Genomic DNA, 25952 nt, shown 5'->3' with positions numbered 1-25952 from the left:
GTGCCAGTTTCCCCCACCCTTCATGTTATCTCTTGCTCATCCACCCCCCCCCCCCCCGGGTTGCTGCTGCTGCTGACCGACCTTCCTCTAATGCTCCGCGAGATAGTCTCGGAACGGTTGCCACCACCTGTAGAACCCCTGCGCAGACCCTCTCAAGGCAAACTTAATCCTCTCCAGCTTTATGAACCCAGCCATGTCGTTTATCCAGGCCTCCACGCTAGGGGGCTTCGCCTCCTTCCACATTAGCAAGATCCTTCGCCGGGCTACTAGGGACGCAAAGGCCAGAATGCCGGCCTCTTTCGCCTCCTGCACTCCCGGCTCATCCACTACTCCAAATATTGCTAGCCCCAAGCTTGGCTTGACCCGGACTTTCACCACCTGAGATATTGCTCCTGCCACTCCTCTCCAGAACCCCTCCAGTGCCGGGCATGACCAAAACATGTGGACATGGTTCGCCGGGCTCCCTGAGCACCTTCCACATCTGTCCTCTACCCCAAAGAACCTGCTCAACAAAGAAATGTACAGCACAGGAACAGGCCCTTCGGCCCTCCAAGCCCGTGCCGACCATGCTGCCCGACTAAACTACAATCTTCTACACTTCCTGGGTACGTATCCCTCTATTCCTATCCTATTCATGTATTTGTCAAGATGCCCCTTAAATGTCACTATCATCCCTGCTTCCACCACCTCCTCCGGTAGCGAGTTCCAGGCACCCACTACGCTCTGAGTAAAAACCTTGCCTCGTACATCTACTCTAAACCTTGCCCCTCTCACCTTAAACCTATGCCCCCTAGTAATTGACCCCTCTACCCTGGGGAAAAGCCTCTGACTATCCACTCTGTCTATGCCCCTCATAATTTTGTAGACCTCTATCAGGTCTCCCCTCAACCTCCTTCGTTCCACCTCGCCCCTGTCAAGTGAGCTCTGTGAACCACCTTAAATTGTATCAGGCTGAGCCTGGCACACGAGGAGGAATTAACCCTGCCTAGGGCATCAGCCCACAGACCTTCCTCGATCTCCTGCCCCAGCTCCTCCTCCCATTTACCCTTCAGCTCTTCTACCAGCGCTTCCCCCTCTTCTTTCATCTCCTGGTGTATTGCCGACAGCTTACCCTCCCCGACCCATGCGCCCGAGATCACCCTGTCTTGAATTTCTTGTGCTGGGAGCAACGGGAATTCCCTCACTTGTCGCCTCACAAACGCCCTCACCTGTATAAATCTAAAGGCATTTCCCAGGGGTAACTCGAACTTCTCCTCCAGTGCCCCCTAGGCTCACAAACGTCCCGTCAATGAACAGGTCCCCCATTCTTCTAATTCCCGCCCGATGCCAGCTCTGGAACCCCCCGTCCATCTTCCCCGGGACAAACCGGTGGTTACCCCTGATCGGGGACCACACCGAGGCTCCCACTGCACCCCTGTGCCGTCTCCACTGGCCCCAGATCCTTAGCGTTGCCACCATCACCGGGCTCGTGGTATACTTTGACGGCGAGAACGGCAGCGGTGCCGTCACCAACGCCCCCAGGCTCGTTCCTTTACAGGACGCCATCTCCATCCTCTTCCATGCCGCCCCCTCTCCCTCCATAACCCACTTGCGGATCATCGCCACATTTGCTGCCCAGTAGTAGCTCCCTAGGTTTGGCAGCGCCAACCCTCCTCGGTCCCTACTGCGTTCCAGGAACCCTCTCCTTACTCTTGGGGTCTTATTTGCCCACACAAACCCCATAATACTCCTACCTACTCTCTTAAAAAAGCCCTTGGTGATCACGATGGGAAGGCGCTGAAACACAAACAGAAACCTCGGAAGGACCACCATTTTGACCGACTGCACTCTACCCGCCAGTGAGAGCGGTAACATGTCCCATCTTTTGAAGTCCTCCTCCATTTGCTCCACCAACCTCGTCAGATTCAGTTTCCAACTCCTGGCTATCTGGATCCCCAGCTACCGAAAACTCCCCGCCGCCCTCCTCAGCGGTAGGTCCTCTATCCCTCTTTCTTGGTCCCCTGCCTGTAATACAAAGAGCTCACTCTTCCCTACATTGACCTTATAGCCCGGAAACTCCCCAAACTCCCTTAAAGTCTGCATGACCTCCACCAACCCCTCCAATTGATCCGCCACATAAAACAGGTCATCCGCATATAGCGACACCCGATGCTCTTCTCCCCCTCGAACCACCCCCCTCCATTTATTAGACTCCCTCAATGACATGGCCAAGGGTTCGATTGCCAATGCAAACAACAGGGGGGGGGGGACAGGGGGCACCCCTGCCTCGTTCCTCGGTACAACCGAAAATACTCCGACCTCCGCCGGTTCGTCACTACACTCACCACCGGGACTCTGTAAAGGAGCTTAACCCAACTGATAAACCTTCCTCCGAACGCAAACCTACGCAACACCTTCCAGAGGTGCTCCCACTCTACTCGGTCAAAGGCCTTTTCCGCGTCCATAGCTGCCACTATCTCCGCCTCTCCCACCTCCGATGGCATCATTATCACGCTTAAGAGCCGCCGCACATTTGTGTTTAATTGCCTGCCCTTTACGAATCCCGTCTGGTCCTCATGAATCACCCCCACGAGAAAATCCTCAATCCTCGTGGCCAGCACTTTTGCCAATAACTTAGCGTCCACATTGAGGAGCAAGATCGGCCTGTACGATCCACATTGCAGTGGATCCTTGTCCCGCTTTAGGATCAAAGAAATTGTCGCTTCCGACATTGTCGGAGGCAGGGTCCCCTCCTCTCTTGCCTCGTTAAAGGTCCTCACTAGTAGCGGGGCCAACAGGTCTACGTACTTTCTGTAGAACTCCACCGGGAACCCGTCCGGCCCCGGGGTCTTCCCGCCTGCATACTCCCCAAACCCTTACTCAGCTCCTCCAACCCAATTGGTGCCCCCAAACCAGCCACCTCTTGCTCCTCCACCCTCGGGAACCTCAGTTGGTCTAGGAATCGTCTCATCCTCTCTTCCCCCGCTGGGGGCTGGGATCTGTACAGCTCTTCATAGAAAGCCTTGAATACCTCGTTTATTTTCGTCGCATTCCGAACCATGGCTCCCCTTCCATCTTTGATTCCCCCCATTTCCCTCGCTGCCGTCCTCTTACGGAGCTGGTGTGCCAGCATCCGACTAGCCTTTTCCACATACTCGTAGGTCGCCCCCTGCGCCTTCCTCCACTGTGCCTCTGCCTTCCGTGGTCAACAGGTCAAACTCCACCTGGAGCCGTCGTCTTTCCCCAAGTAATCTTTCCTCCGGGGCCTCTGCGTATCTCCTGTCCACTCTCAAAATCTCCCCCACTAACCTCTCCCTTTCCATGCCCTCTGTCTTCTCCCTATGAGCCCTGATGGAGATTAGCTCTCCCCTGATCACCACCTTCAACGCCTCCCATACCACCACCCCCCCCCCACCCCCCGTTGTCGTTGGCCTTTAAGTACCTTTCGCTACACCCCCTCACCTTCCCACACACCCCCTCATCTGCCAGCAGTCCCACATCCAGCCGCCACAGTTGGTCACCCTCCAGTCCCCCAGCCGGGGGACCCCTGTCCAGACCACCTCGTGTCCCATTCCCTTTCGGCCAGTGCAGCAGCAACCCTCTCCCCCCCCCCCCCCCCCCGCTAGACCCCTGTCTAGCTTTTTTGCTCCCCCATATCACTCCTGTAAGTCATCTGACACCTGCTGACCCCGACTTCCCCCGCCATCCCTTTGACCTCCCCGTGTGGGAGTCTCCCAATCAATATGCGTTCCTTCGTTCCCCATCCCACCTTTCTTCCCGCACGCGGGAAAAACCACGCGCTTTCCAAAGCCCGCTCCCCCCCTTCTGGCGCAGCTCCTGTCACAGCCTGGTCTCTCTCCCCCAGCCCATGTAACATTTCCTGCGCGTGATTGACCCCCTATATACAACAACCATCACACATCAAACCTCAAACATCTCCCCCACCCTCACAAACCCTCAGTTAGAGTCCAACTTTTCGGCTTGTACAAAGGTCCACGTCTCTTCAGGCGTTTCGAAGTAATAGTGTTGGTCCTTGTATGTGACCCACAGTCGCGCTGGCTGCAGCATTCCGAATCGCACTCCTTTCCGGTGCAACGCCGCTTTGGCCCGGTTGAAACCCGCTCTCCGCTTTGCAACCTCCGTGCTCCAGTCCGGGTATATTCGGATCTCTGCATTGTCCCACTTGCTGCTCCGCTCCTTCTTGGCCCATTTCAGGACCCTCTCTCTGTCCGTGAACCGGTGAAATCTCACCACCATCGCCCTTGGCGGCTCATTTGCCTTGGGCTTCCTCGCCAGCACCCGGTGCGCCCCATCCAACTCCAGCGACCTCGAAGGGGCCGCCGCGCCCATCATCGCCCCGATCATCGTGCCCGCGTATGCCACAGCATCGGTCCCCTCCACTCCTTCTGGGAGACCCAGGATCCGCAGATTCTTTCTCCTCGACCTGTTCTCCAGGTCTTCGAGTCTTCCCGCCCACCTCTTGTGTAGCGCCTCGTGACGCTCCACTCTCACTGCTAGGCCCAAGAGCTCGCCCTCATTCTCACTGACTTTCTTCTGTACCTCCTGGATCTTCACCTCGTGGGCCTTCTAGGTCATCCCTAGCCCTTCAATTACCGCCAGCATCTCCTTGCGCAGCTCCTCGAAGCAGCGCATGATGAATTCCTGCAGCTCCGGCCCGCACTCCGCCATTTTGATTTTTTTCCCTCGCTTCTCCCGCTGCTCCAATGCCGCTTTTTTGGCCGTTGCACTTCTGGTCCGGTCCATAAACGTTGGAGGGGGACCTCTCTCTTCACTTCCCCACGGGTTGTCTTCAAACAAATTCCGTTGGGGCTCCTCCAATGAGCCCGAAAGTCCGTAATAGCGGGAGCTGCCGAATCGTGCGGCTTAGCTCCGCATAGCCGCAACCGGAAGTCCCCTTAAAGGACTTTCACATGACAGCTAACAGAGATGGCTAGGGAAATTGCAAATGCACTAGTGATAATTTACCAAAATTCACTAGACTCTGGGGTGGTCTCGGCTGATTGGAAATTAGCAAACGTGACACCACTGTTTAAAAAAGGAGGTAGGCAGAAAGCGGGTAATTATAGGCCAGTGAGCTTAACTTCGGTAGTAGGGAAGATGCTGGAATTTATCATCAAGGAAGAAATAGCGAGGCATCTGGATGGAAATTGTCCCATTGGGCAGACGCAGCATGGGTTCATAAAGGGCAGGTCGGCCTAACTAATTTAGTGGTATTTTCTGAGGACATTACTAGTGCGGTAGATAACGGGGAGCCAATGGATGTGATATATCTGGATTTCCAGAAAGCCTTTGACAAGGTGCCACACAAAAGGTTGCTGCATGAGATGAAGATGCATGGCATTAAGGGGAAAGTAGTAGCATGGATAGAGGATTGGTTAATTAATAGAAAGCAAAGAGTGGGGATTAATGGGTGTTTCTCTGGTTGGCAATCAGTCGCTAGTGGTGTCCCTCAGGGATCAGTGTTGGGCCCACAACTGTTCACAATTTACAGAGATGATTTGGAGTTGGGGACCAAGGGCAATGTGTCCAAGTTTGCAGACGACACTAAGATAAGTGGTAAACCAAAAAGTGCAGAGGATACTGGAAGTCTGCAGAGGGATTTGGATAGGCTAGGTGAATGGGCTAGGGTCTGGCAGATGGAATACAATGTTGACAAATGTGAGGTTATCCATTTTGGTAGGAATAACAACAAAACGGATGATTTAAATGATAAAATATTAAAACATGCTGCTGTGCAGAGAGACCTGGGTGTGCTAGTGCATGAGTCGCAAAAAGTTGGTTTACAGGTGCAACAGGTGATTAAGGCAAATGGAATTTTGTCCTTCATTGCTAGAGGGATGGAGTTTAAGACTAGGGAGGTTATGCTGCAATTGTATACGGTGTTAGTGAGGCCACACCTGGAGTATTGTGTTCAGTTTTGCTCTCCTTACCTGAGAAAGGATGTAATGGCACTGGAGGGTGTGCAGAGGAGATTCACTAGGTTAATCCCAGAGCTGAAGGGGTTGGAGTACGAGGAGAGGTTGAGCAGACTCGGACTGTACTCATTGGAATTTAGAAGGATGAGGGGGGGGATCGTAGAGAAACATATAAAATTATGAGGGAAATAGATAGGATAGATGCAGGCAGATAGTTTCCACTGGAGGGTGAAAGCAGAACTTGGGGGCATAGCCTCAAAATAAGGGGAAGTTGATTTAGGACTGAATTTAGGAGGAACTTTGTCACCCAAAATATTATGAATCTATGGAATTCCTTGCCCAGTGAAGCAGTAGAGGCTCCTTCATTAAATGTTTTTAAGATAAAGATAGATAGTTTTTTGAAGACTAAAGGGATTAAGGGTCATGGTGTTCGGGCCGGAAAGTGGAGCTGAGTCCACAAAATATCAGCCATGATCTCATTGAATGGTGGAGCAGGCTCGAGGGGCCAGATGGCCTACTCCTAATATTCTTATGTTAGTTCTTATGTACTAATTTAGCGTGGTCAATTCACCAACCCTGCACATCTTTGGGTTGTGGGGGCGAAACCCACGCAAACACGGGGAGAATGTGCAAACTCCACACGGAGAGTGACCCAGAGCCGGGATCGAACCTGGGACCTCGGCACCGAAGGATGATCAAATTCAACAAAGAACAATACAGCACAGGAACAGGCCCTTCGGCCCTCCAAGCCTGCGCTGACCATGGTACCTGCCTAAACTAAAACAGTCTGTATCCTTCCATTCCAACCCTATTCATATATTTGTCTAGATGTCCCTTAAATGCCGCTATCATATCTTCTTCCACCACCTCCCCGGGCAGCGCCTTCCATATATTTACCACCCTGTGTAAAAAAATATGCCTCACTCATCTGTTCTCAGCTTCTCCTCGAGCACTTTAAACCTGTGTAGCCCAGTACATGACTCTCCTACCCTAGGAAAGAGCATCTGACTATCCATTCCGTCCATGCCACTCAATCTTGTAGACTTCTATTGGGTCGCCTCTCAATCTCCGTCGTTCCAGTGAGAACAGACCGAGTCCATCTAACCTCTCCTCATAGCTAACACCCTCCATACCAGACAACGTCCTGGTAAATCTCTTCTGTGCCCTCTTCAAAGCCTCCACATCCTTCTGGTAGTGTGGCAACCAGAATTGTACACAATATTCCAAATGAGGTCTTGTACAGCTGCAACATGACTTGCCAATTTTTATATTCAATGCCCCGACCGATACGGGCCAGCATGCCGTATATCTACTTGGTTTAAGATGCTTAAAGGAGTTGATAGAGGAGATGGAGAAAAATAATTTTCTCAAGTTCAGAACAAGGGGGTAGAACTTTAAGATCGAGCCAGGTCATTCACAGGTGAGTCAGGGAACACGTTTGTCATGTGAGAGTACCTTTAAGAAATGGGTGTTTAAGAAATGGGGGTTTATTGGAGAGCAGCAGTGATGTCAGAGGGTGGGTGGAGCTGGGCTGTCTGTCTGCTTTACTTTCGTTTTAGGCTGTTTGCTACAGGGTGTGGTTAGTTTCGTTTTGAGAGCTGGATAGCTGCAGGCAAAGCGAGGAGCTGTGTAAGGATCTCTCTGCAAACTAAAGACAGTCTCCAGATCATTTGGGTGATTTCAAAGTGCTGACTGCTCTCATTAGTGAATTTAAACCTGATCTCGGTGTTAAAAAGGGTCTTTTGTCTTCCGGATGTTGTTTGGGAATTTCTTAAAGGTCATCTATCGAGTACTGTATTCTTTGGGGATTTATTGGTGTTGATAGTTGTTAAGATGTGGGTTTATAAAGTGTTAACTGGTTTCATAAATAAACATTGTTTTAATTTAAAAGTACTGTAATGCTCTGTTGCATCACACCTGTAGAGTGCTCGCCATACCACAATCGAGTAAACGTCGTGGGTCAGGTGAACTGCATGATACACTTTGGGGTTCCCTAAACCCTGGCCCATAACACGTCACACACAAATGGATACTGGAGATCTGGGAGACTCTCCCACACAAACAAAAAGCTGTTGAGGCTGGGGTGGTTGGGGTCTCAATTAAAAACCTCAAAACCAAGACCAGTAGATTTCTGTTATGCAGCGATGCAGAGGGTTATAGAATCCAGGCAGGTAGATGGAGTTCAGATAAAGCTTCAATGTTCATTATTCAGCAAACCCGCGAGGGCAGCACAGTAGCACAAGTGATTAGCACTGTGGTTTCACAGCGCCAGGGTCCCAGGTTCGATTCCCTGCTGGGTCACTGTCTGTGCGGAGTCTGCACGTTCCCCCCGTGTCTGCGTGGGTTTCCTCCGGGTGCTCCGGTTTCCTCCCGCAGTCCAAAGATGTGCAGGTTAGGTGGATTGGCCATGATAAATTGCCCTTAGTGACAAAAAAGGTGAGGAGGGGTTATCGGGTTACGGGGATAGGGTGGAAGTGAGGGCTTAAGTGGGTCGGTGCAGACTCGATGGGTGGAATGGCCTCCTTCTGCACTGTATGTTCTATGTTACAAATTCAATCTTCACAGAAGAGCATACCCCACACAGTGATACAGATTAAAACAAGATGGGTTTTTACTGCCCCCCCCCCCCAGTCAGCATCGGCATCTTCAGCCCAGGAATCGGACTGGCTACTATCTACCCTCCTGTGATGCAGCACTGCCACCACAGGCAGGAGGGTGCAATTGCAGCGGGAAGTTTGCATTTGGCATTTTTTGTGGAAAATTTATCACACAAGTAACCTGAACAAGATACTTGCACAGTAGCTAGAATTAAAGTAATATACAAACAGACAAACCGTTCGCAACTACCAGTGACCCCAAACCATGGGGTATCCTTGCATTTGATTCTCGGTAACCCATCAAAGCAATTCCACTCTAAAAGCACGCAGAACGAAGAATGACTAACCTGAAAGCACACTCGCCCAGAGATGATAAGTACTCCATGATTAATTCCTCAGTCACTTCAGTGGTCCCAAGATCAATGACAGAGTCAGGCGGCCCAAGTAAAGTTCCACCCTGGGAACCAGAAAGAAAGGGAAAACAGGGCATTATAGCAGGTTAATTGGTCATTTTGACCCAATGGTACATCAGACAGACGGTGTGCTCAGTGCGTCCCATCATTACAACACAGCTGACTGTGTGTATAATTCTCTTATTCCTCCCACATGCATCACCTTTTCCCCCAGGGTTCAGGAAAGATCACCCCAATGCAAGAATACCTCGACACCGCTGGTGTCAAGACCCAAAATGATCTTCAATTGCTGGGCAATTCATCAGGACCGTAAGCCCAGACCTATGCAGTGCCACAAGCAATGAAGAGGACGTTTTATTGAATATGGGTAAAATATGAGCTCCCAGGGATATCTCAAGCTGCCATGCCATTAACTTCAGTATCCCCAAGTCAGGGAAAATGAAAACAAAACAGAATTCCTGCACTTGGATCATTGTATATAGAATCCCCAGAGTCTTAGGGCAGCACGGTGGCACAGTGGTTAGCACTGCTGTCTCACGGCGCTGAGGTCCCAGGTTCGATCCCGGCCCCTGGTCACTGTCCGTGTGGAGTTTGCACATTCTCCCCGTGTCTGCGTGGGTCTCACCCCCACAACCCAAAGATATCAAAGATATGCAGGGGAGGTGGATTGGCCACGCTAAATGACCCCTTAATTGGAAAAAAATAATTGGGTACTCTAAATTTATTTTAAAACAAAGAATTCCCAGAGTGTGAACCCGATCACTACTGGATTATTAAGGAGGACGAACAGGTCAGTAGGTGCTGTGTTTGCTGTGGTTGGCTTTGGAGGAAGTTTGGGCTGCTGAAGGTAACTACCCGGAAGGAGGTTTTATTCAATCCCCCCCCACCCCCAAAGGTGATCAACCAGTCAAACAGGATTCCACAAGAGGGAGTCAAGATGGCATCCTTAACCTCATCGAGTTAGCATTCAATGATTTCTGGGAAAAGGTGGTCACGGCACACAGAAATAAATCCTAATCTGGAGAATTTGTGGGCCTGGGTCTTCCTGATTGCCTTTATGGGCAGGAGGAGAATGGTGCTCAAAATGAAGTACTGAGCTGACTGGTGGTCAGGTTGGGATGGGAAGGGCTGATGCACAAACATGAAATCAGACGAAGAATGGGACAAAGTGTGCACGGATAAACATTTAGGAGGTCACTCACGGGCTGACAGTTAGCAATTCCACCGGACCCGTAGAAAAACTCCTCTCCATTGACAACAATTGCAGTGTGCCTGAAGACGGAGCAAATACAAATGTATTTTGCAGATGCATTGTAATAATGATCTTTTTTAATATATACACATGTTAATATAAACTAAAGACCAATAGTTGCTTTGAAATTTGCAGATTAACTCACCATATTCCATCAAGTTGTTTTCCTGTTTATAAAGAAATAAAGAAAGAGAGATGAGTGGCTAAAGAGGTGGGACTCGGTAACTCTCACATACTGTTAACTCACACCAAACAGAGGCCGTCATTACTCTTCATTCGGAGTCTGGGGGAAGGGTCACAGCCATTGTACAGAAGACCAAGGTGACAAAGTAGGAGAGTGACAGATTTAAACCGATCATAGAATCCCGACAGTGCAGAAAGAGACCATTTAGGCCATCGAGTCTGCAGCAACCCTCTGAATCATAGAATGTTTTTCATAGAATTTACAGTGCACAAGGAGGCCATTCGGCCCATCGAGTCTGCACCGGCCCTTGGAAAGGACACCCTACCTAAGCCCACTCCTCCACCCAATCTACACTTTTTGGACACTAAGGGCACTTTATCATGGCCAATCCACCAGAAAGAGCGCCCTACCTGGGCTCACTCCCCCACCCTATCTCTGCAGCCCAGTAACGCTATTTACTCTCTTGGACTAAGATGCAACAAAAATAAAATGGGGCGTGGAAAATCCTTTTCACGCAGCGAGTGGTTGGGGCTTGCAATGCTCTGCCTGAGAATGTGGTGAAAGCAGGTTTAATGGATGCATGCAAGGGGAAATTAGCGTTAACTGAAATGGAAGAACATGCAGGGTGACAGCAAGAGAGGGGGGGGGGGGGGGGGGGATGGTGGCGAGTTGTTCATTCGGAGACCCAGCGCACACATGATGGGCCAAGTCGCCTCCTCCTGGTTTAGCACACTGGGCTAAATCGCTGGCTCCTAAAGCAGACCAAGGCAGGCCAGCAGCACGGTTCAATTCCCGTACCAGCCTCCCCGAACAAGCGCTGGAATATGGCGACTAGGGGCTTTTCACAGTAACTTAATTTGAAGCCTACTTGTGACAATAAGCGATTTTCATTTTCCTGCGCTGTAACAATTCTGTTCATCAGATTAGGAGACAGCGAGCTTGGATATTGAAAGTTTAAAGATTGAAATAGGAGATCTAAACAGGCAAAGAATTCTAAAGATGTGAAATCTCGGAAGGGAGAGACTGCAGCTACACATTGACCAGACTATTAAAGGACAGCAGCCACTTTTCATGGCCACTTTTACCGATTTCTTTCATTCAATTATTCTTTAAAGGAATTCAAATTCTCGAACTCCCGACGCCAGTGAGATTTGAACACATGCTGCATCCACCTCTGTACCCACCACGGGAGACTGTTTCAGAGTTTTGTGCTGTTTCCGCCTGTGATGGGGCAGTAATGAAAGACAGTGCTGTGATTCAGTACAGATTCTGACAGCAACTCGGTGCTGACGTGATCATCCTCCAGAAAGTTTGGAGTATTGCGTACAGTTCTGGTCACCGCATTATAGGAAGGACGTGGAGGCTTTGGAGCGGGTGCAGAGATTTACCAGGATGTTGCCTGGTATGGAGGGAAAATCTTATGAGGAAAGGCTGATGGACTTGAGGTTGTTTTCGTTGGAGAGAAGAAGGTTAAGAGGAGACTTAATAGAGGCATACAAAATGATCAGGGGGTTAGACAGGGTGGACAGTGAGAGCCTTCTCCCGCGGATGGAAATGGCTGGCACGAGGGGACATAGCTTTAAACTGAGGGGTAATAGATATAGGACAGAGGTCAGAGGTAGGTTCTTTACGCAAAGAGCGGTGAGGCCGTGGAATGCCCTACCTGCAACAGTAGTGAACTCGCCAACATTGAGGGCATCTAAAAGTTTATTGGATAAGCATATGGATGATAATGGCATAGTGTAGGTTAGATGGCTTTTGTTTCGGTGCAACATCGTGGGCCGAAGGGCCTGTACTGCGCTGTATCGTTCTGTGTTCTAAAGCAAATCAGTCTAAAACCTCATTGACTTTCTACCACCAGGGCAAACAGGCCAGGTGATTACCCTGAATGAATCATATTACACAGCAGTCACGAGGGGATTGTGGCTCTGCGTTCACCTTTTTAAAGACATTTCCCAGTTACTGTGGCAACCTGTGTTGTCTTAAATCCTAGACCTCGCGTTTCAGTGCCTTGAACGTATTGCTTCCCAACCATTGGAGGACTGAGACAGCTCAATGTGCAACAATTTATATAACCATCCTTACATTAACACTGCAATGAAGTTACTGTGAAAATCCCCTGTTCGCCACATTCTGGCGCTTGTTCGGGTACACAGAGGGAGAATTCAGAATGTCCAATTCACCTAACAAGCACGTCTTTCGGACAGTGATATCATTGAAACAGGCATGGCATGGGAGAGGCTGGGCTGGGGGCCTAGAACCGGGATGGGAGGGCACATTCTCAGAATAAGGGGCAGGTCATTTAAGGCTGAGATGAGGAATTTCTTCACTCAGAGGGCTGTGGAGGACATGTCATTCAGTATATTCAAGACAGAGATCGATCAATGTCTCAATATTAATGATATCAAGGGATGAGGATATCACCGCAGGAAGGCGGTGTTGTGGTAGATGGTCTAGTTGAATTGCAGAACAGGCTTGAGGGGCTGAATGGCCTACTCATATTTTAACAGTGTGTGTGCCAGCCACCGGAATGTGGCGACTAGGGGCTTTTCACAGTAACTTAATTGAAGCCTACTTGTGACAATAAGCGATTTTCATTTCATTCACCTTTTAGCATCTTGAATACCTCAATTTGATCTCCTCTCATTCTTCTAAACTTTCGAGAGCATCGGCCTAAACGGTTTAATCTCTCATAATCTCCTTGAATAACCTGAAGGTAAAATTTGATCCTTGATCCGATTGTATTTCTGTGGGTAGTCCATATCTAGTAAAGCATTTAAGTAACTCCTCTACAATCTTTTTAGCTGTAATACGGTGTGCTGGAATGGCCTCTGGAAATCTGGTAGACACATCCACTATAGTCAAAAGATATTGATTCCCACTTTTTGTTTTAGGAAGCGGTCCTATGCAATCAATTAAGACCCTTGTAAAAGGTTCCATAAATGCTGGAATGGGTATTAAGGGCGCTAGTTTTATCACCGCTTGAGGTTTCCCTATCACTTGACATGTGTGACATGATCGACAAAATTCAACTACATCTTATAATAATAATTGCTTATTGTCACAAGTAGGCTTCAATGAAGTTACTGTGAAAAGCCCCTAGTCGCCACATTCCGGCACCTGTTCGGGGAGGCTGGAACGGAAATTGAACCCACACTGCTGCTCTTGTTCTGCATTACAAGCCAGCTGTCTTAGCCCACTGTGCTAAACCAGACTCTATTTTGTATTTTGGCCCGAATCTTTCTTACTCCCAAATGACCTCCTACTGGTACCTCATGTGCTACTCGCAACACCTCCTTTCTCTACCCTACCGACAATACCACTTGACGAACTTCTGCCCACTTCATTCGCCTATAAAGATCTCCATTTTCTCATTAAGACATCATTTTTAAGGTAATAACATTCTGGTATACACTCAGATTCCGTGTGCTTTCTGATACATCAGTTTTATTTCTACATCTTTCTGTTGCAACTCCGCCAACTTTCCTGAAGTAAAAATATCATCCTCCACCTGTTCTTGTTCTTTTCCAACCATCTGATCAAAATCGTTTCTTATAATTCAACTTTATCTTCACTCTTTGATTTCTCTTCTTGTCTTAACCTGTGACTTTGCAACCTTGTTACTACACAATCCGGGAATATCCCAGGATATTCATCCTTCAACACTTCAGTTGTCTGATTTTCCACTGGCTTATCAACCACAGTAGGCATCACTCCCACCTGCGATCCAGCTATATCATTACCCAAGATAAACTGTATTCCTGGACAAGATAGTTTATCTATTACTCCTACTACCACTTCACTCTTCACTGGACTTTCCAACCTTACCTTATATAATGCAACACTACTCTTCTCACCCTGAATTCTACACAGTACCACCTTTTCTGGCAATATTCCTCCCAAACTACATAACTCCTCATCTCTTACCATCAAAGATTGACTTGCTCCTGTATCTCTTAAAATTCTAACTTCTTGACCTACTCCTCCTGATACACGAGTAAACTTTACCCACACAAGTAAATTCTTGAAAGAGATTTGGCACCATCTTATCAATCACCTCTTGATCAGGCTGGGCATTCATTTGCACCTCCTTCGCTTCACTTGGGCTTTCCTTTACCATTTCAACAAACCCCAGTCTTATCCTGTTTTACCACATCAACCTTCCCAGTGCTTTTCTTCAACCCCCAGCACTGACTTTACATGGCCTAGTTTATTACAGTAAAAACATCTGAAACTTTTCATTTCTCTTCCACCCTCCTGGATTTCTTTTTAAATCTGAGGTACACTCTCCTTATTATCTCCCATCAGATCCCCTTTACCTTCTCCACTTGAGTATTTCTCTTTTCCCCAGTTTTTATTATCCTTCACAGGCTGAAACTGATGTTGTAAACCAAGCTTTGATTTATGAACAAATTCATAATCATCTGCCATTTCTGCTGCTAATCTCTCGTTTAAAAAAAATAATTTAGAGTGCACAATTCATTTTTTCCAATTAAGGGACAATTTAGCGTGGCCAATCCACCAACCCTGCACATCTTTGGGATGTGGGGGCGAAACCCACGCAGACATGGGGAGAATGTGCAAACTCCACACGGCCAGTGACCCCAGAATCAAACCTGGGACTTCAGCACCGTGAGGCAGCAGGGCTAACCCACTGCGCCACCATGCTGCCCTGATCTCGACGTTTTAACCCTCTGTTCTGCCACAGAGTTCTCACTACATCAGGAATTGAATTTTTAAACTCCTCCAAAATTATCATTTTGCTCAGAGCTTGATACGTTTCGTCTATTTTCAAAGCCCTTATCCATCTATCAAAATTACTCTGTTTGATGATCCTTTCAAATGTATGTTTGACCAGGTTCTTTCCTTAAATTTCCAAACCTTTGTCTGTAGGCTTCAGGCACTAGTTCATATGCAGCTAAGATGGATTTCTTCACCTCCTCATACGTCCCAGTTACCTCCTCCGGTAGTGATGCAAACACTTCACTAGCTCTACTTACCAACTTTGTTTGAATCAGTAATACCCACATGTCCTGTGGCCATTTCATTTGTTTAGCTACCTTCTCAAATGAAATGAAAAAGGCTTCTACCTCCTTCTCATCAAACCTTGCAATGTTTGGACATATTTAAATAGATCCCCACCAAGCCTTCAACCATGACGCTCGTTCTCACTATCCTCAGTTTCTCTTTACCTCTGCCAATTTTAATTGACTTTCATGTTTCACGGCCAGTTTCTGAAGCTCAAATCTCTTTTTTCTTCTCTTTTTCACTGATCTGTACCTCCCTTTCTCTTTCTTTTTGTTCTGCAAGGGCTATTCTTTCTTTTTCCCTCATTTCGTATTCAAGTTGCTTTAATTCTTTTTCATGTTCAAGTTGTTTGATCTGTAATTGAATTCTTGCCATTTCCAATGATTCGGACTGTGTCTCAGGAAATTTTAATTGCTCAGCTACCGTCGCAATTACTTCTTTCCGTATTTTGTCAGGCAATGTTAACTGCAATGTTTTGCCAAATCTGAACGAGGTTTTTTTAGTCTCTGCATGTTCTCCCCCCCCCCCAGAAACTTCTGAGCCTCTGAAAGAGCCATTGTCTACAACACACTCCCTATTTAAATTGGAATGCAACACATGAAAAAGCAAACCCAAATATGCTCACCCCTCACTGTCTTTAAGTTCACTAAGCCTACACAATGACGAAAGATAGACTGTTATCATAGAATTTACATAGATCATAGAATTTACAGTGCAGAAGGAGGCCATTTGGCCCATCGAGTCTGCACCGGCTCTTGGAAAGAGAACCCTACCCAAGGTCAACACCTCCACCCTAACCCCATAACCCAGTAACCCCACCCAACACGAAGGGCAATTTTGGACACTAAGGGCAATTTATCATGGCCAATCCACCTAACCTGCACATCTTTGGACTGTGGGAGGAAACCGGAGCACCCGGAGGAAACCCACGCACACACGGGGAGGATGTGCAGACTCCGCACAGCCAGTGACCCAAGCCAGAATCGAACCTGGGACCCTGGAGCTGTGAAGCAATTGTGCTGTCCACAATGCTACCGTGCTGCCCTATGTTATTTCACGAGCCCCCAATTTGTTATGGGTCAGGGTTTAGAAAACTCCAAAGTATATCATGGAGTTCACCTGACCTACAACTGTTTATTGAATGTGGCTGGGATGAGAAGAGCCTGCCTTTCAGGCGTTATTCAGAGTTCTTTGGTGCTTTTAATCACAAAAACCAACTTTATTCTCCGAATTTAGTTAACATTGTATAAACACACACATTCAAGAATTTTTCTCAACTACAAACATAAATACCCCACACATCTACAGTAATCTTTGTGTAGCCCTTAATGAATCCCCCCCTTTACTGTTCCAATTTAATATTAAGCTCCAAGTAAAAACCAGAACCCCCTTTTCAAAGGTGTAGCCCAGCGTACAGCACTCTTACTGGTATAAGACTTGGTATTCATACTCTTGTTGCCTTTCCAAACAGCAGGTTGGAATTACTTCCAGAAAACAATTATTTATTTTAAGTTATCAAGCAGTCAGGAAACAGCCTGAAGATAGAGAAACCCTTCTTTCAACCTGTGCAGTTCAAACCAGTCCAAACTCAAAGCGAAAGTACAAAGTGAAAGTAAACTCAGAGCCACAGCCCAGCTCCACCCACACAATGACATCACTGAAGACATGTGATAAGACAAAAAACATTTCTTACAGGGACACTCACATGATACCCCGTATCTCTGGAAACAGCCTAGAGAACCTCCTCTGAACTGCCTCCAATGCCACTACATCTTTGGGATCAAAGGATATGGGGAAGGCGAGATCAGGTTGGATGATCAGTCATGACCATAATTAATGCCGGAGCAGGCTCGAAGGGCTGAATTGGCTCCTATTTTCTCTGTTATTGCTGAAATGCAGCTCTTGTTAAGTGAGTCCTGGGGATAAACCTTCTTGCTGGAATCACTCCCTGATCACCTTTCTACCACCCCACTTTATCAGGGAGCTGGTATGACATGGAGAAGGGAACACCACAGACTGTAATGAGGAGGAAAACAACACACCTTCCTTTTTCCATCAGTCATTTCAACAGTTTTGCCCACACAATGTGATTGGGACATTAGAACTTTGTTGAGCTGAACTGACACCTTTTGGTTATAAGAACATAAGAACTAGGAGCAGGAGTAGGCCATCTGGCCCCCTCGAGCCTGTTCCGCCATTCAATGAGATCATGGCTGATCTTTGTGGACTCAGCTCCACTCTCCGGCCCATTCACCAATAAGAACATATTCCCACCTCCCCGCCTCCAACCCATTTTTGACAGAACATTATTGACTGTGTTTTCCTGACCAGAGGCCTGTGGGGAAAATGCACCACGTCTTTGCTGTGGTCAGCGTTCCAGTTTGCAGACAAACCAAAATCCAATTAGTGGGGACCTTCAGAAGAGGCAAAAAAAACAAAATAGCGTAAAAGGCCACGGGCTGATGAGTCAGTAACTTGAGGACCGGGATTTCAGATGCAGGAAGAGATTATGGTAAATACTCCAGGAACATAGAAACACAGAAAGGACCTGCTGCACTTTTCAATGAGATCCTTTGCAAACCTAATACATGTACCCTCCCTTGCCCTACACCGCTTCATACCACTGGTTAACATGGAAACCCTACAGTGCAGAAGGAGGCCATTCGGCTCACTGGGTCTGCACCAACGTTCCGAAAGAGTACCCCATCCAGGCCAACTCCCCGTAACACCGCCAAACTTGCATAGATAATATTCTAATCTCTGATTTAAAGCAGATTGATCAAACATCAATTGCTCTTTCAAAAGAATTCCAAACTGCCTTTTTAAGGGCATTTAAAAACAATTCTAAGCGGGCATCAGGACTTTGGAGCAGCTCTTTCTTTTTTTTTTTAGAAAATATTTTATTGAAGCATTTGTAATTTTCACATTTTAACATATTGACATTTCTAAAACAATTGCACGGGTCGATGCACAGAATACCCCCTAAAATAACAAACAATAAACCACGTACCCCACTTCTCCCGCCCTAACCCCAATTACCCTTATACTAAATTCCCTGTCCTTATTTAACATTACGAAGTCCAACAGGTTTGTTTCGATGTCACTAGCCTAGCGATGTCACTAGTGACATCGAAACAAACCTGTTGGACTTTAACCTGGTGTTGTAAGACTTCATACTGTGCTCACCCCAGTCCAACGCCGGCATCTCCACATCATTATTTAACATTACCATGCCTCCTATTTTCCCTTTCCCCCTTACGCTGACGTTCAGTTTTTGTTAAAGAAATCGATGAACGGCTGCCAACTCCGGGCGAATCCCTGTATTGATCCTCTTAGAGCGAACTTGATCCTTGGGTCCTGGAGCGTATTAAAGTCACCCCCCCATGATCAGCCGGTGCGAGTCAAGGACTGGGATCTTTCCCAGCACCTTCCTGATAAACACATCATCTCAGTTTGGGGCATATATATTCACCAGCACCACTGCCATTCCCTCTAGCTTCCCACTAACCATAATAAATCTGCCTCCCGGGTCTACTTCTATCCTCCCACCTCGAATGTCACCCTTTTATTAATCAGGATAGCCACCCCCCTTGTTTTAAAGTCCAATCCTGAATGAAACACTTGCCCGACCCATCCCTTCTTTAATCTAATTTGGTCTCCCAGCTTCAAGTCAGTCTCCCGTAACATAGCCATGACCGCTTATAACTGTCTAAGGTGTGCGAACACACGAGCTCTCTTAACCGGCCAGTTCAGTCCATGAACATCCCATGTAACCAGTCTGGTCAGGGGGGCTTTTGCCCCCCCTCCCCTGTCGGTCAACCATGGCCTTTCCTAGGCCAGCTCCCAGCCCATGTTCCGCATCATACTTGATGAGCAGCTCTTTCAATGAGGTAGCAGACATTGATGGGCAGAACACTCATTCAGGCCGTTGCCTCATTAGAGCTCTCTTAAACATCTGAAAGTACTTTCCAGACAACCGACTCATTGACAGAGTCACCCAGACTCGAAACATTAGCTCCCTTCTCTCTCTTCACAGACACTGTCAGACCAGCTGAGATTGTCCAGTATTTTCTGTTTTTGTTTCAGATTCCAGCATTCGCAGTCATTTACTTTTAACTTATTTTGAAGAGGAGGGTCTGTTAGACAATGCCAATGTCAGACACAGCATCATCCCGCAGGCAGCACAGAGCTGAGAGACTCATTAAGTTGCTTTTGGCGGTTTATAGTCAAGGGAGGAACATTGGACTGGACAGACAGAGCTTCCCTTCTGCGTGCCGTTACTGAACACATTGTCTATTTTGTAAACACAGGCCGGCTGCTAACCCACAGGTGACAAAACTGCAGATGAGTCACACAAGTCACCTTCCCACCTGGAATAGCCATAGACCTCTGGAATTCTGATATAAAAGCACAAAAATTCTACAAGTCTTCAGAATAGCCCCGGCCAAGTGTCTTTACTCAAAATGTTCACCTGACATTCCTCTTTTCCGATATGGACTTCAGCAAAATTTCTCAAGGTGGCACGAAGCCTAAGTGGGGTGCTCTTTCAGAGGTTCTGTGCAGATTCGATAGGCCGAATGGCCTCCTTCTGCAGTGTAGGTATTGTATGGAGTATATCGACCAGCTACTAGGGACATAGACAGGGTGGATGGGAAGAAATATTTCCCCTTTAGCCGAGGGATCAATAACCAGGGGACACCCACTTAAAGTAAGGGGCAGGCGGTTTAGAGGGGATTTGAGGGAATGCTTTTCCACACAGGGGGTGGTGGGAATCTGGAACACACTGCCTGAAAGGGTGGTAGAGACGGGAGAACCCTCAACATTGAAGAAGTAGTTAGATGAGCATTCAATACGCCGTCGCTGCACAGGGCTACGGACCAAGTGCTGGAAAACGGGATTAGAGTTGGAAGATGCCTGATGGCCGGCACGGATTTGAAGGGCCTTGCTCTGTGCTCTAAAGCTCTCTGGCTGTAGCTACGCGGACACGATGGGCTGAAGGGCCTCAGTCTGTGCTGTAAAGCTCTCTGGATAACCTTTCCTTCACTTTGATGGGGGGAGGGGCAAAGGAAAATCCCAAGAGCTTTTACAGATACATAAAGAGTAAAAGGGTGACTAGGGAGAGGGTAGGGCCTCTAAAGGATAAATAAGGTTATCTATGTGCAGATTCACAAGGGATGGGAGAGGTGCTAAATTAATATTTCTCATCAGTATTTACTGTTAAGAAAGGCACAAATGTTAGGGAACCTGGGGAAATAAAAAGTGATGTCTTGAGGAGCGTACATATTACAAAGAAGGAGGTGCTGGAGGTATTAAAGTGCATCAAGGTAGATAAATCCCAGGGCAACACGGTGGCACAGTGGTTAGCACTGCTGCCTCACGGCGCCAAGGTCCCAGGTTCGATCCCGGCTCTGGGTCACTGCCCATGTGGAGTTTGCACATTCTCCCCGTGTTTCCATGGGTTTCGTCCCCACAACCCAAAAATGTGCAGGCTAGGTGGATTGGCCATTTTAAATTGCCCCTTATTTGGAAAAAATGAATTGGGTACTCTAAATTTATTTTAAGAAAGCAGAAAAAAAGGTAAATCCCCAAGACCTGATGAAATGTATCCCAGGACGTTGTGGGAGGCTAGGGAGGAAATTGCAGGCCCCTTAGCTGAAATATTTGAATCATCGACAGCCACAGGAGAGGTGGTTGAAGATTGGAGGGTAGCAAATGTTTCAGAAGGGCTGTAGGGAAAAGTCTGGGAACTACAAACCGGTTAGCCTTACTTCTGTAGTGGGTAATTTGTTAGAAGGTATTCTGAGGGACAGGATTGACAAGCATTTAGACAGGCAAGGGCTAATTAGGGAAAGTAAGCATGGCTTTGTAAGGGGAAAGTCATGTCTCACGAATTTGATTGAGTTTTTTGAAGGTGTAACCTAGAAGGTAGATGAGGGCAGTGCGGTCGATGTTGTCTACATGGACTTTAGCAAGGCCTTTGACAAGGTACAGCATGGTAGGTTGTTGCAAAAGGTTAAATCTTACAGAATCCAGGGTGAGGTAGCCAATTGGCTTGGCGACCAAAGCCAAAGGATGGTTTTGGAGGGTTGTTTTCTTTAAACTGGAGGCCTGTGACCAGCGGTGTGCCTCAGGGATCGGTGCTGGGTCCACTGTTATTTGTTATATATATTAATGATTTGGATGTGAATGTAGGAGGCATGGTTAGTAAGTTTGCAGATGACACCAAGATTAGTGGCATAGTAGATCATGAAGAAGGTTATATAAGATTGCAATAGGGCCAGAGGGCCGATGAATGGCAGATGCAGTTTATTGGGATAAATGAGAGGTAGGTCAAATCAGGGCAGGACCTATTCAGTTAATGATATGGATTTAGGGAGAGTTACAGAACAAAGAGATCTACAGGTTCATAGCTCCTCAAAGGTGGAGTCACAGGTGGACAGATTGGTGAAGGAGGCATTCGGCATGTTAGGTTTTATTGGTCAGAATACTGAATATAGGAGTTGGGACGTCACGTTGAAGTTGTACAAGACATTGGTACGACCACACATGGAATACGGTGTTCAGTTCTGGTCACCTGATTATAGAAAAGATATTGTAAAACTAGAAAGAGTGCAGAAGAGATTTCCGAGGATGCTATCAGGACTTGATGTCTGAGTTATAAGGAGAGGCTGGATAGGCTGGGACTTTTTTCCCTGGAGTGGAGGTGGTTCAGGGGTGATCTTATAGAAGTCTATAAAATAATGAGCATAGATCAGGTAGACAGTTAACACCTTTTCCCAAAGGTCGAGGAGTCTAGAACTAGAGGGCATCGGTTTAAGGTGCGAGGATCGAGATACAAAAGAGACCAGAGGGGGAATTTCTTCACACAGAGGGTGGTGTGTCTGGAACGAGCTGCCAGAGGCAGTGGTAGAGGCGAGTATGATTTTGTCCTTTAAACAGCAGTTAGACAGTTACATGGGCAGGGTGGGTATAGAGGGATATGGGCCAAATGCAGGCAAGTGGGACTAAGTTAGTGATAGAAACTGGGCGGCATGGACAAGCTGGGCCGAAGGGCCTGTAAACCTTAATCCAAAAGGTTCATTTCAAATTGTCAACTCATCTTTCCCACTCCTCAGAGCCTGCTCACACCCTCACCCAGATGACACCGAGATTAGTGGCATTATAACTCTCCTTATCCCCAGTGTCAGGCAGCATCTCCATTAAAAATCACAGTGATGCGGCCTAGTCTGGGGTACCCGATCCACGGCCTCGATTTGCGGCTCGCGCCGCCTGCCCTTTCCCCCGGGGACGGTTTCGCTTCACTCACCGAGCATGAGAGGGCTGAACTGGCGGGCCAGGCCCCGGGAAAGGTCGTACACGAACAGTTTGACGGGATGAGGCGGCGTGTCCATGGCCCGCGACTTGTCTTCGGCTTCACTCTGAGCCGCCGCTCACCTCAGGAGCTCCAACATTGACCGGCTCCTTCTGCGCCCAGGGCCCCCTCCGAATGAGCAATGCGGGGGACCCCCTAACCGTCCCGCCTCCTGCAGCGTCACACAACGCCTGGCCCCGGATGTCACACTGCATGGTCCCGCCCCCTGCATCGCGTCCCGCCCCCTGCAACGCGTCACACTGCATAGTCTCGCCTCCTGCACGCGTCATACAGCCTGGTCCCGCCTCCATGCAACGCGTTACATTGCATGGTCCCGCCCCCTGCATCGCGTCCCGCCCCCTGCAACGCGTCCCGCCCCTTGCAACGCGTCACACTGCATAGTCTCGCCTCCTGCACGCGTCATACAGCATGGTCCCGCCTCCATGCAACGCGTCACATTGCATGGTCCCGCCCCCTGCAACGCGTAACACCGCATGGTACCGCCCGCATGCAATAATTCACACTGCATGGTCCCGCCCCTTACATTGCGTCACACTGCATGGTCCCGCCCCTTACATTGTTCACACTGCATGGTCCCGCCCCTTACATTGCGTCACACTGCATGGTCCCGCCCCTTACATTGTTCACACTGCATGGTCCCGCCCCTTACATTGCGTCACACTGCATGGACCCGCCCCTTACATTGTTCACACTGCATGGTCCCGCCCCTTACATTGCGTCACACTGCATGGTCCCGCCCCTTACATTGCGTCACACTGCGTGCCCCCCCCCCTCTATTTGCCCCGCCCCTACAACGCACCGCAAACCGCCTGGCCCCGCCCCTGTACTCGCCCCGCCGTCCGCCCCTGTATTCGCCCCGCCCCAGCACGCGTCACCACTGCATGGCCCCGCCCAGTCCTCGCCCCGCCCCTGCAACACGTCACAAACCGCCTGGCAGACCGGGGCCGGGAATCGAACCAGGCACCCTGGCGCTGTGAAGCCGCTGTGCTAACCACTGTCCGCGAATCTGGGACGATGCAGAGGGATTGCAGCATTCTGATTCTTTTCTGATCCAGAAGCAAATTAATGAAAGCGCCGCCGGCAGCCGCTGATTTGAATTTGTTCACACGCGTTGATGATGGGTTGAAGAGACTTGAGAAACTGGCTCACTGGCACCATCTAATGGCCAGTGGCTGCATCTACAAACCTGACTCCAGCCACCGACAGCGAATTGAATGGGAAATAGTCTCAGTGATATTCAATGGCAAATATTCAGCAAGAACTGTGATTGGATGGTGGAAGGTGCAGCCCTGCGCAGCATTGTTAATAATCCAGGGGTTCAATATTGTTCAATATTGTTGAATGAGAGACACCTTGTCAAATCTTTTCATCGTGCACTCATCAGGTTAAACACAAGAATTTCAAACAATTTATGCTGCAGGAGGAAGGCGGCTGATTGATTGGCGGAGGTGTTGCCATGGAGAAAGCGACTTCTCTAAGCTTCCGGGTAAATTTTTTAAAAAGCCCACGGCTTGAACTTGTTCCTTTTGTTTGCAGGGATCGGGTCTCTGTCGATGAACATACATGATGTGGAGATGCCGGCGTTGGACTGGGGTGTGTAGCCAGTTAAAATGGCTAACTCCCGATTTAGAATGGCAAACGGAAAAGGCTGATGGGAAAATTAGCCAACAGGACTAAAACAAACAGCTGCAGGTAAAACTGTATTCGCCTCTGCGAAGGCCAGACAGAATCGATACCTGTAGCCATCAGCATAACAACACACCAGCCATCTGAATATTAATTAGCAATCCCCAGGAACAATGTGCAACAAATTAGACACACAAAGCCAACCCAGACTTTTCGGCGCCAGCAGGAGCCTACACAAAGAGAGGTGAACGATCACCCCAAGTCTGCCCATCTATCAAGGAATCGCTCCAGCATTGGAGAATATCGAACCAAGTGATTGGGACGAAGTCCAATCACTTGGAACCAGGTACAGGGTCCACCCCGAAAGGCTGGAAGCCCCTGGGGACTATAAATATAGAGTCCAAGTTCAAATTGACCCTTCTCCTCTCTGCACCCTTCTTCATTCTTCTTCATCCTTCCGCACCCTTCGAGACCCTTCTGCTGACCCTCTGCAACAACCGCTCAACTCGTAAGTCTTACTTCAACGCTCGCTACGAGATAGGCGCTCCTAGCTATCGACCTGTACCAGCTTCAAATCCCACAGGCTCAGAACCCATACGAAAGGCCATTCGTTTCCCTGACCTGGTGGGCCATTCCCAAAGTTAAGTATTGGCCTGTCAGTTGTAGGAAGTAGCTTAGAAGTAGAATTAATGTATAAGTATTGATTGCTGTATATAATAAATGTGCGTTGATTTAACTCTTACTAAGCGGTGTGTTGGATTATTGATCATTACTCGGACTTGAACCACGTGGCGGTATCAGAAAGATACCTGGCGACTCAAGAGCAAAGGTGATAGAACAAGAGCAATCAAACTAAGGCTAAAACGAGCAACATTTTGGCGACTTCCTGACGGGACCTGATCTAGAAGTGGAAAACCACTCCGGGAGAACCCAAGAATTTGAATTAGAAACCCAATTGGAAACAGAAATCCACAAGTGTTCAAGCAGTTCTGATCAATACTCATAATTCGGAAGTATGTGTATGCATGCGTAACTAACAGGGCTAGAAGGTAAAACTGATTTTTGTTGCGTCAAAACTGTCGGAAGTTTGTATTTTCGGAAAGTAGCGAAAGCCGTACCCGTATTTACAGCAGCACCTTAGCCCCCTGTTCCAAATTTAGAAGAAGCAGTCGGATAGGAAAGATGGCCATGCAGGCAATGCAGCGCCTCATGAACCCTGAGGAATTTGCGGTCGCAGCGACCAGCAGCAGTAGAGTGGGACAATGTCCCATTTGGGAGGAAGAAATCAGGAAATATCTCAAAGGGAAAGGATGGCCCCTTTGGAATGATTTCTGTGATAATGAGGAATCAGGTCCCAGGAGTATAGGACATACTTGGTGGGAGAACCTGAACGAGATCCACAAAAAGAGCTTGGGAAAAGCTCGCAAGCCAATGGCAATCGTGTCCTGTTTGGCACAATTGCGAGGCACAGAGGAGGTCGTTAAGACGCTCCGCAAAGAAGTTGAGGGCATACATCGGATGAGTAAGGTCAATGTAAACGAAGTTGAAAGAGAGAATATGGAATT

At 48.2% G+C, this 25952-nt stretch overlaps 1 protein-coding gene across 1 annotated transcript in view; it reads right to left on the bottom strand.

Moving 5' to 3' along the window:
- Window positions 1-22906, bottom strand: part of LOC140403819 (desumoylating isopeptidase 1-like) — a 30004-nt gene extending 7098 nt beyond the window's left edge. The window contains exons 1-4 of the mRNA XM_072491981.1: window positions 22696-22906; window positions 10323-10344; window positions 10128-10197; window positions 8860-8969 (exon numbers count right to left, since the gene is read on the bottom strand). Of these exons, the coding sequence (XP_072348082.1) occupies window positions 8860-8969; window positions 10128-10197; window positions 10323-10344; window positions 22696-22780 (287 nt within the window). The 5' untranslated portion in view covers window positions 22781-22906. The remainder of the gene's footprint in view (window positions 1-8859; window positions 8970-10127; window positions 10198-10322; window positions 10345-22695) is intronic.
- Between the last annotated feature and the right edge of the window lie 3046 nt (window positions 22907-25952).

This window comes from Scyliorhinus torazame, chromosome 29 (genome assembly GCF_047496885.1).
Source record: "Scyliorhinus torazame isolate Kashiwa2021f chromosome 29, sScyTor2.1, whole genome shotgun sequence".
Classification (NCBI taxonomy): Eukaryota; Metazoa; Chordata; class Chondrichthyes; order Carcharhiniformes; family Scyliorhinidae; genus Scyliorhinus; species Scyliorhinus torazame.
The sequence above is the reverse complement of the archived record's forward strand: the minus strand, read 5'-3'. Positions and strand labels throughout refer to the sequence as shown.